At 42.1% G+C, this 17,894-nt stretch overlaps 1 protein-coding gene across 3 annotated transcripts in view; it reads left to right on the forward strand.

The window, feature by feature from the left end:
• alk (ALK receptor tyrosine kinase) overlaps positions 1–17,894 on the forward strand; it is a 474,023-nt gene that overhangs the window by 402,066 nt on the left and 54,063 nt on the right. For all 3 annotated transcript variants that reach the window (XM_037746863.1, XM_037746865.1, XM_037746866.1), the window contains exons 11-12: positions 1,220–1,312; positions 16,339–16,504. In XM_037746863.1, coding sequence (XP_037602791.1) covers positions 1,220–1,312; positions 16,339–16,504 — 259 coding nt within the window. The remainder of the gene's footprint in view (positions 1–1,219; positions 1,313–16,338; positions 16,505–17,894) is intronic.

The following is a 17,894-nucleotide window of genomic DNA, read 5'->3' on the forward strand; positions in this document are numbered from 1 at the left end:
GATCCGATCGTAAATATTAAACATGTTTAATATTCACAATTTGAAATCATAGTGTCCAAGATGGATTTTTAAGTCGATCGGGGATATGAAAAAAACACTCTTAATATACCTCACACCACAAGAACATCTGGCAAGCTAATCTTTAGAACCATCAAAAATTGAGGCTTTGTTGACCAATGTCGAGAGGGGGGGAAACCCAAAAATCTGCTTGATTCTCGTGTAGTATGTGCCCCTCATTAGACATCCCCTCTCACATTCAGCTACATACAACCGGGGTGCACATTTTGCTGTCCCTATTTTTTATATGTTAAAAAATGGTCGCCACTGATGGCAACCAAAGGCCATGGATTGGTTGCCAATTTATCAAAACGGTTGCCCTGGCAACTGTTATTGTCGAGCCCTGACGTCCGTGTCCAACTCCAACAGCAGCTGTTGTTGGACATTGATTTTTGTCATTTCAGCACTTCCTCAAGTACTGGAAAAGTATTTTGTTCTGTTCAGCTGACAGGGTTGCATTGATTGTCCCTGTAGCCTCTGCAGTCCCTGATCACATGTGGCAGCACATTTTCTTTTAACACCATTCAGTTCAGCCGCGCCAGTGATTGCAGTTCACAGACCTAATCAAAGAAAACGATTCATCTGTTCAGTGATTCATCCGTGGGAACTCCTGCTTCTCCACCTCTGAGGGAACAGGTGACTTTTTCCACGTCAGCCCCCCAACCAGTTAAAATTAGTCTCCCCTACTTTAACATCTTTAGACGGGAAAAAAAAAAATGTCTCTATCTTGAACTGTGATATCCAATCAGCCAGCCGTTTGCCTGGAAGACTTAATTCCAGGTGAGAATTTGAGTGGGGGCGGGAGAGATCAAGGTACCAGCGAGCTTATGATCTCAGTCCTGGGAAAGTGCTGAGGCTGGAGGCTTGATTGATAGCCACAAAACAGCCCGAGTGAATGTGCTTACCCATCTACTGTAGGAAGGGCTGGAGACGGGGAGAGATGGGGCTGGATTTTATGCATTCCACTCCCTCTGCATAGCCATTGGTGGTGCAAATGAAAGAATGACCCCTGCTGGTGGTTCCACATTTTCTCTGCCAGTGAGGGGTCTGCAGACACTGTGCTCACTCCGTTCTCCAATGTTAACAGCAACAGGATTTCATTGCTGCATATGAAGGAAATAAAGTGCAGTCTTTATCAATAAATGCATTGTTTCTCTTTCAGCAAACGGTGAGTTTCCACCGGTGGTCACCAGCACGACCAGGCTGCCGTTCCAACCAACCAACAAGACTGCGCCGCCGCACCCCATAGATTACTGTAAGTGTGAGCTGATCACCAGCTGAAAGAGTGAGTGCTGCTCAGATGGATGCCCTCCGTCCTGTTCTGAAGGGGAGAATATTTTCCACAATCCTATTTTCTGTTTCTCCTTCTGTCTCTCTTTTGTCTCCTTCGCTCACACACACAGTACATACAGCACGCTTGAATGCATTAATGATTCACAATATACCCTACACGTGCCGAGCATGGCGCGACACATGGGCTGCAACAAAGTAAGTGTGCCCCCTGCTGGTCTGCACCATGTCCACATCTGAGTGGGTGCTGCAGAGATCTCCTTTGACATTAAATGGAGCAGGACGGGCAGTTTTGAAGTCTAAAATCCTCCAATTTGTCTCTCGAGAATGTCAATGGAGCCACTTACAAAGACTTGACATTTTCCACCTTACACTCTCTCGCTTCCCTGCTTCAAAAGGGTAAAGACAAGCACAGATTCAATTTCTATATTTATAGTCATAAGTTAGAGTTACCTTCATATCAAACCTGCTCTAAGACACATTTCTTCAGCTGGTATGGCTTTGAAGTGCTAGAGGTACCATAGACTTAGAGACTGGACTTTAAGACATCAGCCACTACCATTTAAGAGTAACACTGTATGGTAAATCTTTTTCCGAGGCATACATTTTTCATCCTTTTTCTCAGAAATAATTTACCGCAAAGCATATCGTGACTCATACAAACGTTGAATGAATGTCTGTCTCAGTTTCAGTGACTTTGAAGACTTGTTTTCCAGTCCAACCAGATGATTGGTCCGGACAGTGTTCCCACACTCCAGGATTGTAATTGCATTCATCTATATCTTGTTTTCTCTCCCAAGCAGCGTAAAAAAGGCTTTTATGACATTCATACGCTGTTAAAGCCCAGCAAATCAATTTTGTAGTGTGCCGAGGCTCGCCTTCCACTTGAAACTGGTTAGAAGAATCACACTCTCACACTGCCTGCTGGCCCTGAAAGACCCACATCTTTGCATTGTCATATTGCCCTTGAACACACACAGAAGCCACAGCCAATATACCTTCTGAGCCTACAGTATATGAGATGAAATATTGCTCATCCAAAAAGAACTTAATGCTAAGACGCAGGAAACAAACAAGCCGACCAGTTTAATGCCAGCGTTAGTTTGTTTTTTTCTCATTATATGCTCAGAGGACAATTTGAAAATAGGCTCCAACTAAAAAACTTTTATGTTTTACTTTGTTTTGCACTGTTAGACTGTTAGCCGGTGGTCTTTTTTTTTATAGCAAAATAAAGAGCAATTGCACTAAATGGGAGAAATTATAATAATAATAATTTCCGGAAACTCAAAGACACTTTAAACAGATAAAATTATCATAATACAAGGACATAATAAAAATATAAAACACACAACATTAATCACACATTAATAGCAGTTCTAAAAAGGTGAGTTTTGATTAGTGATTTGAATGTGGACAGGTTGGTGCAGTCTCTGATGTGTTTGGGGAGTGAGTTCCAGAGGGAGGGGGCAGCTATGGCGAATGCTCTGTCGCCCCAGGTCCGATGCTTGGTTCTGAGTGGTGTGGACAGCAGAGCTCTGAATGTACTGGAGTTTATTGAGGACTTTGGATGGTGAGCTGTAAAGAATGCTGTTGCAGTAGTCAATTCTGGATGCGATGAAAGCTTGGATCAGAGTTTTGGCAGCAGAGAAGGAGAGTGACGAGCGGAGACGAGCTATGTTTTTGAGGTGGAAAAAGACAGTCCTGGTGATGTGGTTGACGTGGTGTTCATAGGAGAGGTGGCTGTCGAAAAGGACTCCAGGTTGCGGATGTGAAGGGAGGGGGACAGAGTGGAGTTGTCGATGGTGAGGCAGAAGTTGTGAGTGGTTTTGCTTAGTGATTTGGGACAGATGATGATCATGTCTGATTTGTCGCAGTTGAGTTTGAGAAAGTTGATTTGCATCCATGATTTAATATCACTGAGGCAGTTGGTCAGAGTGGAGTGTGTGGCGGTGGCGATGGATTTTGTGGAAATGTAGAGCTGGACGTCGTCGGCATAACAGTGGAAGTGGTCATGGAGGCATATGATGTGACCAAGGGAAAGCAGGTAGAGGATGAACAGAAGGGGACCAAGCACCGAACCCTGGGGGACGCCTTGGGACAGAGGAGCGGGGGAGGAGGTGCAGTTGTTGATGTTGATAAATTGTTGTCGGTTTGTAAGATATGACTTTAGCCAGGAGAGGGCAGTGCCGGTGATGTTGAGGTAGGATTCAAGGCAGGAGAGAAGAATGGCGTGGTTGATGGTGTCGAAAGCTGCAGTGAGGTCGAGGAGGATGAGGATGTTGAGGTGACCAGAGTCTGAGGAGAGGAGGAGGTCGTTGGTGACTTTGAGGAGGGCTGTTTCTGCGCTGTGTTGTGAGCGGAAACCGTATTGAAATGGTTCATACAGGTCGTTGGAGATGAGGTGGGTTTTGAGTTGTGAGGCGACAGCACGTTTCAGTATTTTAGACAGAAGGGGGAGATTGGAGATGGGCCAGAAATTAGTCATGACATCAGGGTTGAGTCCAGGTTTTTTGAGGATGGGGATGACCAGTTTGAGTGCTTGGGGGACTGAACCAGAGCTGAAGGAGGAGTTGATGATGTGTGTGATGAATGAGGAGATAGCTGGGAGACAGTCCTTAACTACGGTTGTTTACAGGTTTTGGCGAAATACTACCGTGTGTAAGTTGTATAAAGCCTTTTGTGGCTCCAAAAGGAGCTGCACGCACTCTGATGAATTGCCTCAAGTGATGTCATTTGAGTCACTGTCGGCTGAGTCTAATGACTACAAGTTTGAAAATAAAAAAAACATGGGGGTGTGGAGTAGAAAAAAGTGAGCCTGCACCCGATTCGACTATTATCAGCTCATTAAATGTGTGTTATCAGTTATTATAAGCCCCATAGATGTAGGTCAATAGGGGCCTGCTACAACTACTATGTTGTAAAAGTGAAAGTGAAACTTAAAAGCAGCACGTTCTAACACGTTGTAAAGCTGAATGAAACGTTACGTTTTGAACACAAACAAAACAGCTTGTTAGGTTAAGGCAACAAAATGCTTATAGTGATCACGTCTGTCCGAGTCAAAATGATCACTAAATGCGGTTATATATAGTGATTATTATAACCACATTTTTGTTGTTTTGCATCATTTCTCATGCAGATTACCATCTAATAGACATTTGTATATTTATTACATGAATACAAAGTAATGAAACAGATCACTTCGCTATTTACTGGCTCACTTCTTCTGCCTTTTCCCTCTTTTCATTGCCGTTTTTTGGCCGGCTCTGCAGGCATGCAGATGAACAGCGCCCCTTTGCCCGGACTCCTCCCTCACTCACCCGTTAGCAGTATGGAGGGAGACAGGTGCCGGTCTGCATGTGTGCCGCAGAGCCGGTTGAGGATTGGTAAAAGTTTCACTTTGAGGGGATTACGTAACCAGGCATTATCAATCCACTTGACAAGGGCGCTTTCCCTGTGCGCATTCATTTTTTATTCAGAAATGACTTCCCTTTTCCTGTCACAATATCAATGTGCACGCAGCATCAGCCTCAGGTATCCAGCTGGAAAGCAGACGGTCCATGAGGCAAAGTATCTATGGAGTAAAGTAAAAAACTAAACAAAAATTAACATTAGTCTAACCTAGTTTTGAAATGTTTTTTTCACATGTTGTCATGTATGAAAAGACTCAAAACAAACACTAAAAGCAGACTACTTGATTACTATAGGCAAATTATTTAAACAGCGGTTGTATGGGAATGATTCTGTCCCAAGCTTTTTGATTCATATAAGTGGTTGATCACTAAAACCGTGATCACTAGCGTTTCCCACTGTACTGTGTTTTGTGTTACATCCATCGCCCCCAACCTCCACCCCGTATGGAGTTTTTTTTACTACTCTGACTTCCGTTTTTGCTCCTGTCATAATTACTACGGTCGCTAGAGGTCGCTGTTTTCTTCTTTCAGTGATCGCCCATATGAATTGATGATTAAACCTTCTAGTGGGTGTAAAAGGCCCCTTCTGACCTAAATCTATGAGGCGTATAGCCACTGAAAACGCCCATTTAATGACCTGATAACAGTCTAACCGGCTGGAGCCAGATATCTGTAACCCGCTCCTCATCTCTGCTTGAAGCTAGAGGCTCCATGCTACATTAGCCACTGCTAGCATAACTCTTCAGCCAAACTGTTGTGGCCAAGTTGCATTGTGGTTAATGTAGACACCAAGTTTGACAAGGAAGAAGAAGGAAAAAAAGATGCTTCAGTTGCATCAATTTTGATCCTGTTTTTTCTGTTATGAGTGTGAAGCTAAATCGGTGGAGTGCTCTTGGAAGCCTGAAGCCTCTCTCTCTCTCTCTGCCTGCACCGCCGATTTAACATACAGCATCACCTCTGCTGTACAGTCACTGAGTACCGACTAGAGCAAAACGGTGCCTGACACAAAGTAGGGATGATGGTTTCGCCTTAACAACAATGCTCAACAGCAGACCAACGCGGACCAATAGTCAATTGTTTGTCAGGGCCCTAATATGTTTGTTCAGTGGCTTGCCTGATTGAATGTCTGTGATGTGGGTCGCTCCTTAGCCTTGAACACAGAGTGGTCCGTTTGCCTCTCGAGGTTCAAACTGGGACAGTAAAACATCAGATGTTAATGTTTGGCCAGCGGGCATGATTTGATAATGTTACAGGATTAAGCATTGAACCGGAGCCACAGGCATGACTCCGTCAGCTAACAAAGACTACTCAGTCTATCAAGAAAAGTGTTTATGCTGAGCGGGAAATATGGCATTTCAGGAAATATTTTATATGCGATATTTAGGGCTGTCAAAGTTTACGCAATAATACTGCGGAAATTTGTTTTAAGGCCACTAATTTCTTTAATGCATTAACGCAACTTGCAATTTTTTAGGTTGTAGCAGGCTCAGTTTTAAAGCTAGAGTGAAGAATTGGTATCTTATGAAACTAGAAAACCTAAGAAATCCATTGGTACCAACCATGCTATACTAGCCTGTCGCTCCAAACTTGCGCTAAATTTTGGTAAGAAAAAACTGGCATGGCCATTTTCAAAGGGGTCCCTTGACTTCTGACCTCAAGATATGTGAATGAAAATGGGCTCAATGGGTCCCACGAGTCTCCCCTTTACAGACATGCCCACTTTATGATAATCACATGCAGTTTGGGTCAAGTCATAGTCAAGTCAGCACACTGACACACTGACAGCTGTTGTTGCCTGTTGGGCTGCAGTTTGCCATGTTATGATTTGAGCATATGTTTTATGTTAAATGCAGTACCTGTGAGGGTTTCTGGACAACATTTGTCATTATTTTGTGTTAATTGATTTCCAATAATAAATATATACATACATTTGCATAAAGCAGCATATTTGCCCACTACCATGTTGATAAGAGTATTAAATACTTGACAAATCTCCCTTTAATGTACATTTTGAACAGATTAAAAATGTGTGATTAGTTTGCAATTAATCGCAATTAACTATGGGCAATCATGCGATTAATTGCGATTAAGTATTTTTAATCGATTGACAGCCCTAATGATATCATAAAAGATATACAGTAGGGCTTTGTTACCAGGATCTAGCTGCACGGGTAGCAACAAAAAGGCCATTTTAATGTGCTTACACAGATAATACTCAGTATGGTGACAATAAAGCCGGCAGACTCAGAGAAAGATGGGACTGTGAGATCACTCTGCTCTCGCCCTTGTGATTATCATAGATATTAACTCGGGCGGGAAAGAAGTTGAACTTGCAGTTACACATCGGCCATTTCAAAGACAGCCATGAGCTGTTAACATTCGCCGGGCGTCTCACTTCTCCCCTTCTGGAGCTGATGCTTTGACGTCTGCAGGGCAGGACGGCAAGCCTGATGAGGGTTTTGGCTCAGCAGACCTGTCACTCCAACACGGCTCTCCTCTTCCCCCACGACACGCTCAATGATTAACCCCAGCAAACGTCAACGTCTCTTGTCTCCGCTCACTTTCCCCTTAATCTTTCCTCTTACTCTGCCACCACATATTGGGTCTTTTTGTTTCTCCATTTGTTTCCCATCTTCCATCTTTATCATTTAAAAGCTGCTGTTGACTGTCTGTTAGTTCACATTACTGCCCTCCCAACCCCGCCGCCGGGTCTTTCTGTCACTCTGATCTCGGTCTGTTGTCCCACTTCCTGTTCCTGCTGCTCTTTCTTTTTTCCCCTTCACCCTGACTTCACCTTCATTGGTTTATTTCCTCTTCTTCTTTTCCCCCCTCATCTCCATTGATTCCCCACTATTCTGTCAGCTTTCATTTCTCACCACTGCCCTACTGTGTGGCACCCGCCTCTCACTGCTGACTCATCATTTGCTTTCGGGAGGGGGGAAAGTGAAAAAAGTCAACCGAGATGAGCTTGCTTCCCTTTCTTTTTTGTGATTACCTCTACTGATGGGAAAGGAACGCGTCGCTAACCTCAAAATGAGCTCCGGGGCCTTTTTTTCTCTGGCCATTCACTGTATGAGAGTGTGTGGGTGTACGTGTGGGTGTGTGATTGACAAAGATTAGTGTTTTTAGTTTTTTTTTTTTACAACAATAAAACAACTTTACACAATACGCCGTCACGATGCAACAAAGCATCATCATATTTACACCTCATCTGCGGGATGTACAAGCATTAGCTTCTTTGAACAGACAGCACATTTTCATATCAAGGTGTTCCACTTCCGTTCGCACAACAACAACAGACGACAACAAAAACATGAGTTCTGTGGAGTAGATGAAAACTGGCATCAAATCAAAGACAGAAGGGTGGGTGATTGAAGCGATCCGATTGGCTCTTGAAGGTAACTGACGGCAGATGTTGCTCTCTGAATGCTCCATGCAGAAGACAAGTTTCTGGCCAATACGTGCTCGCTAATTAGCTGCAGAGTGGAGATGGATATTTGTTCATAAACATTGGCCTGTGGCAATCAGTTAGCTAGTCGTTGTTACTTTGGGTTTTGGAGAGAGAACATTAGTCACTAGGACAGATATGAGACTGATAACGAGCGGTGCCACACAAAACAGGCTTTTGGTAATTAATTGGACTCGGGTGCCTCATAAGCTTTGTGCTTAGCATTCAGAGCCATTCATGGCGCGCCAGCCTTGATCCATCTTTCTAATGGCCGGCCCAAGGAGGACAACTGTCACTGGATAAGGAGGATACATGCTAAGAGCGGAGAGCTGCGCGGAATGAGAAGTCTACGCCAGTGGTGGACTCAGGTTGTCTGAGGGACAGGGGCGAAAAAAAATACAAAGGACACCAGCTCCACGTGTAGGAGCACCAGCGAGCAGAAAGTGTTCTAGCATGTAGGGCAGCCTGTATGGCACTGCATCATGTTTTGTCAATTTTAAGGCCACCCTAGAAGGCACTTTATCACGCTTTCTCCACTGAAAGGGCACCCAGGGCACTGCATCATGTTTTCTCTACTGGAAGGGCACCTAGACGTCACTTTATCATTTTTTCTACCAACGTATTCTCATACAACAGTTCGTATGATGTCTTACATAAAACTATTGCTCTTTTTTCATTTGTTTTTCCTATGAATGTCCAGCAACATGTCAATTTCTGCTCATTACATGCATACAGTATTTTCAAAATAAACTTACGTCTCCACAGGAAACAACTTCCTTAGGTTTAGACATCGGACAAGATTGACTTGGTTAGGATTAGGCAACAAAACTACTTAGTTAGGCTTAGAAAAAGATTGTGGTTTGCTTAAAATAACACCGGAAATGGCGTTACTTAAGTACGTAAAGTATGTGACAAATAAATCAATATTGACTTCTGGTTTCACACGGGAAGCTGGTCTCCTGGGTGAAAGTCCGGTGATTTTAGATTCACTCATCCACTTTATTGTGTTTCATCATCTATCATCGGGGCATCCAAGAGGGCACTTTTGCTGTGGTTTGTTCGAATACCCCCACCCCCTTGAGTCTACCAGGGGTCTACGCATTATTGTATTTTTTTTTTTTAACTTAAATTATGTTTAGGGTACATGCAGTTATCTTTTAAAGTTAACATTGATTTTTTTAAAAGGTATAATTGATCCAGAAGCCATGTTATATGCAAAAACTAATTATCACATATATTTAGTATGCTTTTATTGCACTAATTTGAAGTGCTTCACCTTGAGAAGCAGTTGAGCAGACAAACACTATAATTACAAACAACAAGATGTTGAGTCGGAGTGTTTGTTTGGCTGTTATTGTTGAGAGTAGTTGTTTTGTAAATCATGTCAAATTGAGACTAATTCATAGTCTGATTACCAGATTGAATTGCCTTTTCATTTCCTGTTTGTCACGTTGATCAAAGCAATATGTAGCTTATGCTAAACCAAGATATTGTATATATGAGATATACCAAAACTGAGAATTCTTTTAACAGGAAACCCCAAAGATTTTTCTCTGGCATACCTGTAGGAAGATGATTCTAAGCAGGCGTTCAGACCATAAACAGCCTCAGGGGGGTTATGTTGCTTCAGGCACCGGTGAATAATGAAATAAGATCCAGGAAGTCCAGTTTGAGCAACAGATCCCTGAGTTGAAGGTTTATCTGACACCAAAACACTGTAGCCTACAGCAGTTTATAATACTCTGAGACAGGATGTTATAACTCTGGAAAGTTATTATGGCGGCAATAATTGTATCTTTTGTCACAATGATCATGATGTAAACAGCAGAAATACACCGTTAATGTTAAAAAATAAACCAGCTGGATGAAGTTTTGTTGCAGCAAAAGTTTAGCCTGGTTCAACTGTTTTTTCTGGACGATCTTGTGTAGTTCTTCCTGAGCCCCATGCGTTGGCACTTATGCTGTGTTGGACTGGCTATATTAACGGGACCGTTTTTTTTTCCTACTGGGCTACTGACGATCTCCTGTCCTACAAAATTTCAAAAATGTTCAGTCTCACCTACATTTCAAGGGAAATGTATTTTCTCCTGGATTACAGTCGCAGTTTTAAACATCAAAACTACTTAGTTAGGGGTTAGGCAACAAAACTACTTGGTTAGGTTTAGTAACATCATGGTTGGCTTAAAATGACTAAGTTCACACGGGACACAAACAGCGGTCTCCTGGGGGAAAGTCCAGTTTTAGTTTGACACATCCACCGGTCCTCCAGCCCGACCTTAATGGACTTTCTTCCTTGTTATACTCGTTATTATACCACGTAAAATTAACAGTTGCGTGATATACCATGGGGCTGCACAGTGGTGCAGTGGTTAGCACTGGCGCCTCACAGCTAGAGGGTTGCAGGTTCGAATCCGGCTTGGGACCCTTCTGTGTGGAGTTTGCATGTTCTCCCCGTGTTAGCGTGGGTTTTCTCCGGGTACTCCGGTTTCCTCCCACAGTCCAAAGACATGCAGGTTAGGTTAATTGTGGACTCTAAATTGCCTGTAGGTGTGAATGTGAGCGTGAATGGTTGTCTGTCTATATGTGTCAGCCCTGCGATGGACTGGCGACCTGTCCAGGGTGTACCCTGCCTTCGCCCAATGTCGGCTGGGATCGGCTCCAGCCCCCCCGCGACCCCTAACGGGATAAGCGGTTGCAGATGGATGGATGGTGATATACCACATCACCTGTTCTGTGCATCGCTCGATCGTTGTACTATGTCACTCAGTCTAACCCAATCACCATGGCTAAAGTCAAGACAACATTAGAATTAGAGCTTGCCTCAGAACTTCAATTAAATCTCAGTTTGACACAACATGCCTTCTTGCACCGAGTGATGATAATTTTTCACAAAACCGAGTCTCATTGCTTCATTCTGGCAATTTAAAACCTATTCAGAAGCCTGGTGATGAAACGCTTGTTTACTTGTTACTGATTTGCCCAAGGACTGCCTTTGTCATTCCTAAAGAATGACATGTTTACTGTTGTCTTGTATTAATAATGTTCAGAGGAGATAAAGACTGCTGGAACATTGCTGTCAGTATTGTAATCCAATCAGAGGTATTGTTCTCCGCTGTGAGTCTCTTTCTTTCTCTCTCTCAATCCCTCACTGATGACAGTGCACACAGCGCCGGCCCTTTCTCTGATGGAGACCAGTGTTTGTTATGATGATGGCATACCACCGGTGGCAAAGTTCACAGTAAAGGAGATTCTTATAATAGTCAGGCAGAGTCAGAGTCCCCCCCCCCCCAGGGATGTTTGTGCGTCTAAGAGCATATGTGTATAATTCGAGTGTGTGTTGTAGGTTAGAGGGGCTGACTACTGTGCACACCACTTATTAGAGAAGATTTTCATCTGTGAGAGCACATCTTGTCTTTGTCTGTTCTGCCAAGTGCCTATCGCAGAATGGCTCATTACGCCAGTTGCGTTTGTGCGATCGTGCGGTTGTGTGTGTGTGTGTATGTGTGCATAAGAACTCACTCATATTGATGCACCAACAAGATCGATCAGCTGGGTTGAAGTGTGAAACCAACCGCACCCTGGGGGAATGGGAGAGAGAAATCGAAACGAAAGACTGCTATATCTTCGACACCAGCGGCGCTGTTGTCAAAAAGTCAAGCTCACTTTACATAACAAGGTTTATTCATGTCAGAGGGCCAAGACCTCACCTCTCCAAATAAGAAAAAACTAAATCATGATGCAACATCTCACCTTCACTCCTTTCTCTTCAGCTTGTCCCATGCAGGTTCTCTAGCAGGTTCAGTTTAAGGGCTAGAGTGGAGCTACATATCATATAAAACTAGAAAAACCTAATGAATCCATTGGTACCAACCACGTCATACCACCTTGTCGGGAAAGAGGCTAAATAACGCTTTGAAGTTTGGCTACACTTTAGCGAGGAAAAACTGGCATGGCCATTTTCAAAGGGGTCCCTTGACCTCTGACCTCAAGATCTGTGGATGAAAATGGGCTCTATGGGTACCCACGGGTCTCCCCTTTACAGACATGCCCACTTTATGATCATCACATGCAATTTGGGGCAATAGTATATTTAAATGTTTCTGCATACTGGGATCCCTAAACAGTCTTATTACATAAATTGGGTATCATTGTAAAGCTGAGACTCTTGTGGATCCTATGAGCCCAATTGTATTCATGTGTGATGATGTTAGTCAACATAGCAGCCATTTCATTGTAGTGAGACCACCAGTGAGACAAATCTAAAAAAAAATGTCAAAAGTTTTTGATACCAAATTACAGCATAGCATTTTCTATGATGTTCCTCAAGGTCTTAGTGTCTTAATGTGGTATTTTGGAGGGATTATTGATCATTTTTTTAAATTCTTGAATGGAAAAAATTGTTAAATTTAGCACCAAATCTGTGAAACAAATGGTATCAACCCAAAAAATTGCTGCAACAAGTCTTGAGACATACTGTAAATAAGCATGGGAATGGTCATCATATACTTCAATCATAATGTTCTAAACCCTTCTACACTTTCACATTTATTTAAAATAATTAAGAAATTAATTAAGTCATGTTTATTTCTGATTTATGACTAGAAGAACTTGACACACAGTGCTCTTCAGGTTCTCAGCTTTCAGATGATACCCCCCTAAAAAAAGACAAAAACAAGTCTATTGTGGGTCTCAGAGGGTTAACTGATTGCCATCTCAGAGTAACTCATTAAGTACAGCAAGATTTACATCTAAAGCACCATTTGGCTTCGGAGGCTTTTCTGCTCCAGTGGCGGATTTACTCCCAACAGTCTTAACTCTTTTACCTTGTTGGGTGTTGAGAATACTGACTTGAAGGATCAATTTACTCCCACTGGATGCGAGCCAGAACGTTTCTTTTTTTTTTTTTTTACAGTAGGAGTGCATTTGCTAAGACCAGGCTGAACTCTAAATCGTTCTTGTACCATAGTGGTGTTTTAAAGTGTTTTTGAAAGCTTGCTTGAAATTGTCTCTGCTGGGAACTCTTTACCAAACTCAGAGGAGATGTTTGTGGGGAGACGAAGTGGAGCTCAGCATGAATCACTGATGTTGGATCACTTACCAAGTGCCTTTGGACCAAACCAATCGTGAGGATCAGCCTGACAAATAGCATGCTCGATTTGCAGTCCGTCCAGGTTTCAGCAGTTATGCAAGTCATCATTTGGACTGGCGGCAAACAGAAACAGGCACGCGAGATGAATGCTTTCTCCTGGCTTTAAAATAATTACATGGATCATTTATGTTATGCTGCATTCCTCATATTTTCTTTAAAATGTGTCAAATATTTATAGCAAATAGCTTAAATTATAGATTAAGGTCTTCTTTATAACATAAACAAAGAATAATGCACATTAAAGAAATTTTGTTTTAAACTTTACTGAGCTTTTTTTGATACAGGCTCCCTTGTCCCCAGTGCAAAGTAATAAACTTCTACAAGAACTATAAGCCATAACATTATAAATGATGTAAAATAATATTTAATTAATGTATAGACCATGTTAAACTCTCTCTGATTATAAATATATTAGGGCTGTCAAAGTTAACGTGAAAATAACATGAGAAAAATAACTAGGAAATTAATCCATTGGTACCAACCATGTCATACCAGCTTGTCGGGAAGGAGGTGAAATAATACTCCAAACTTGCGCTAAATTCTGGCGAGGAAAAACTGGCATGGCCATTTTCAAAGGGGTCCCTTGATCTCTGACCTCAAGATGGTAGTTGCCTGTTGGGCTTGAGGTTAAAATGTTATGATTTGAGCATATTTGTTATGCTACATGCAGTAGCTGTGAAGGTTTCTGGACAATATTTGTCATTGTTTTGTGTTAATTGATTTCCAATAATAAATATATACATACATTTGCATAAAGCAAGCATATTTACCCACTCCCATGTTAATAAGCGTATTAAATACCTGACAAATCTCCTTTTAAGGTACATTTTCAACTGATAATAAATGTGATTAATTTGCGATTAATCATGATTAAATTTTAAAAAAAAACAATGTTTTACAGCTGTATATATAAAAACATAAGGGAGAACAATAGTTTTTGTTTTTTTTACCATTTTAATCATTTACTGTGTGTCCCTGATGTCAATTTCCACCCTGTTAGTAATTCCTCGCTCTCTAAAAAAAAATAAAAAATACTGCAATTCCATTGAGACCATTTTCAGAAAGTGACATACCGTATTTTTTTTTTGGAGAGAACTCAAAGGAGTACAGTAGGGTGAGCATAAACTTTCACTCATGTCTTCTTTTCCATGTTTCATGATGTTAATCTGTTTGTCACTCTCTTAAAGTTCCACCCTGTTCAGCTAAATTGTGAAGAAAGTTGGTCTGATCAAACCATTTTTAAGACATATTTGATAAAGTTATAAAAGTTCTGTTTATGTGTAGAAGGTTAGCCAGCTAAATCTGGACTACTCACAGAGCTATGGCTATATAAAATGAACGTTTGTGACCCGGCTTCTATGTTGAGATGAGTTGAGTAAATACCAAGCGCCGCCCACCAGCCAGAGCAAACTTTCTCATTTTACAGCTAAACAGTACACTATATGATTTCTGAAAAGCGCTGCCTAGTTAGACTGTTTGATCAGAGTTCATGAGTGATTGACATCTGCCTCTGTTGAATGAGCAGCCAATAGGAAGGCTCTCTCTCTCTCTGAAATGACCTGTGTGACCACCCTGTGTGTGCCAAAGTCTCCCGTCACGGGCTAGATTTTCTAAAGCCTGAAAACAGAGGCGTGAGGAGGAGCAGAAGTCTTGTTTTCTCTCAGAACACTTGCATTGCAATATGCTGAAAGGTTATTATGGAATTTTTGCCCAATGATGCCAAAAACATTCTGCCTACTGCCGCGTTAAATATGTCATTATTCTTATATAATGCAAAAAAGATGAAAAATATTTTTTCTTTTTTCAAAAGTCATGAGGCTGAAATGTTGCTGCACAACAGGAATGACCCACATCCCCAAAACTCATTACGAAAGCCCAATTTCTCTCCATAACTCAACTGTACATAATTAATAAGAAAATGTTCTCATTTTGTTGTTCATAGGTACACACAGGCTAAAAATACCAGCTTCCTGCGGTTATTTTCTCCAGTCAGAGAGAGTGGATTTTGGCGAGAGAGCCCTGTAAATATTGGATTCTCAATTCCTGGGCTTCATCTCTAATAGGCACCACACAGCAGGCGACTTGAACAGCGAAAGGTGTTGTTGTGAAAGCATCATAACTTTAAGTTGCACTCCTGAGACTAGTCTCATATCATCTCTTCTTTTTCCCACTGTATCCTGTCGCAATCAGTTTACGACTGCAACCGTTCTTCCAAAAAAACAAAATTAAAAAGTCTGTTCTGTATCGTATCTAATCACAAACACTGTTACAGTCACATTAAGCAGCAGCTCAGAGGCTTTGAAAGCCATCATGTGAGTTGTTCTGTTGCAGGAGTGACTCTGACTTGTCAGATTTGCAGCCCCTGCTCTTAAATTAATGATAAGTAGTCTCGGAGCGTTTGCCGGCCAGGCAGACGGAGAAAGAAGAGAGAGAGTGAGAGAGAGAGAGAGAGAGAGGGGTTCTTCACTGCCGGGTGTCTTCCCCGCTGCTCTGTGTTCACAAGCCTTAAATCAGGATTTAGCACTGCGGCGTTAAGTCCTTCCACGTCCATCTGACAAGACTAATCTCGTGCTAATTACAGTGAAAAGAACTCCAATTAGCACCGACGCGTGGGATTACACGGAAAATGAGGAGAAATGTTTGTCACCTGTGATCCTGTCACTACGTCCCCTGCGGCGGTTGTGAATATGATAGCTCATATGATTAGCTTCCAGTTCGGAGCTCGCCTTACCAATATGTAATACTGTTCTACATATGAGTTTTATTGATGTGAAAGTGGAGCGGTGGGGAGTGTTGAAGTGGAATAAATGTGGGACAAATAGAACTCTAATGAGTCTGTGGTGCGCGCTGAATTTCAGCCTCTCTGTCATCTTTAAGTCTGCTTATGTGCATGTGTGACTGAATGCAGAGTATATGTGCTTCTACAGCTGTGTGCTCTATGAAGTGCTGAAGTGAATTCATTTTTTCTTTTTTTTCAGCCACAGCCAAAAAATGGATTTTTCATACCTGTGGGGCTGTAGGCCCTGAAGGGCCAACTCCCACTCAGTGCCTCAACTCCTACAGGATCAGCAACGTCAACGTGACAGTCGGCACCCGAGGGCCCTTCAAAGGCATTCAAATGTGGCGGGTCCCGGAAACTGGCACCTACAGGTAGGTAGAAAGCCTCACAGCACACTTGTTTTCATTGCCAATTTTTATTTTTCTATGCCAAACTTTAGTGTTAACTGTCCTGGCTCCAAGACTCTGTAACAATTTTATATCTTTAATAAAGGTGCTCAATATGAAATCCAGAGCGTGGCTGCGGTCGAAAAGTAAAAAAATGCCATCCTAATGTTTCCTAACCACTTTTCGTTGACCTCGATGGAAAACGTCATGAGGTCAAGGAAAGATGAGGAAAATTCCTAAGCACTTAGGAAAAGACAACCGTAGTGTTAAGAGACGTAGTGTCACACTAGGCTGCGTGATTATGATGCGACCGCGGCAGATATTAGTGACGCAGGGCAGGTCTGCCGTGGTGAAACTACAATGCTCTGAAGATGGACTACAAAAGGCGCTTCTTCGTCCTCGTTTGTTATTAAACCGCTCTTTCAGTGTCAGGCTGCTTCACCCGCGGTGTGTGAAAGAGAGATACCACAGGTCCTTTCGCTGCTGGAACACTTCACATCAACTTATAATAAAGGATTATCTGACCTAACGTGGACAACCAGTGAAAAATATCACTTCGTTACCAAGGTTGGAATTGAAATTTAAAAAAAAGGAATAGCCTATAGGCTACCTCAAAAGTTTATATGATAAATATTGAGTTCATATTTGAGTTATGGAGAGGGGCAAGAACCATTAAATGTATACTTCTCCCTACTCCTTTCCAGACCTAATATTTATTTATGTTGATTATTTGTTTATAGACAGTTTGCTATATGTTTATTGTTTACTGTTTTTTTTTTACTTGAATCCGAATGGCTAGATGAAAATAAATGTTAAATCTATGCAAGATAAGCATATCGTTTGTTTTCATGAACGGCCGAATGGTGCGTTGCTTTAAATGTCGGCCGCAAGGAATTGTGGGGTGGCATTATCTCCTTTCCTTTGGTAAAGGATGGTGCAGTGTATCCTATGCTAAAGGAGATAAGCATTGAAGCACTTTTCCTCATAGCTCTTATCATGGCTGCCACTTAAAACTTCCTTTTGTTTAGTGTTTCCTGTTTTATTTTTGATATACCCACCCTGTGTGTGTCATGTCACACTGTGTGTTACTTCCTGCCTTTGTATTTTCCCGCCTTTATGATTGTCCACCCCGCACTGATTGGTTTCACCTGCACCTGATTAGCCCAACTCCCCAGTCTGTTTGTCTCTCTGTCAGTTTGTCATCCCTCCTTGTGAGTTGTGTTTCTCCTGTTTTTTTCCCCCTTGTGAGAAGTTTTTCTCCGTGTTGAGAGGTTCTTGTTAACTACTTGTGACTTTATACTTTGTGGATTGGCTTTTTGTTACCCGTCTGCTGGACCAGCTGCGTTTTTTTATTCTGCGTAAGTTTTTCTGTTAT

The sequence above is a fragment of the Sebastes umbrosus genome, chromosome 16 (genome assembly GCF_015220745.1).
Source record: "Sebastes umbrosus isolate fSebUmb1 chromosome 16, fSebUmb1.pri, whole genome shotgun sequence".
Lineage (NCBI taxonomy): Eukaryota > Metazoa > Chordata > Actinopteri > Perciformes > Sebastidae > Sebastes > Sebastes umbrosus.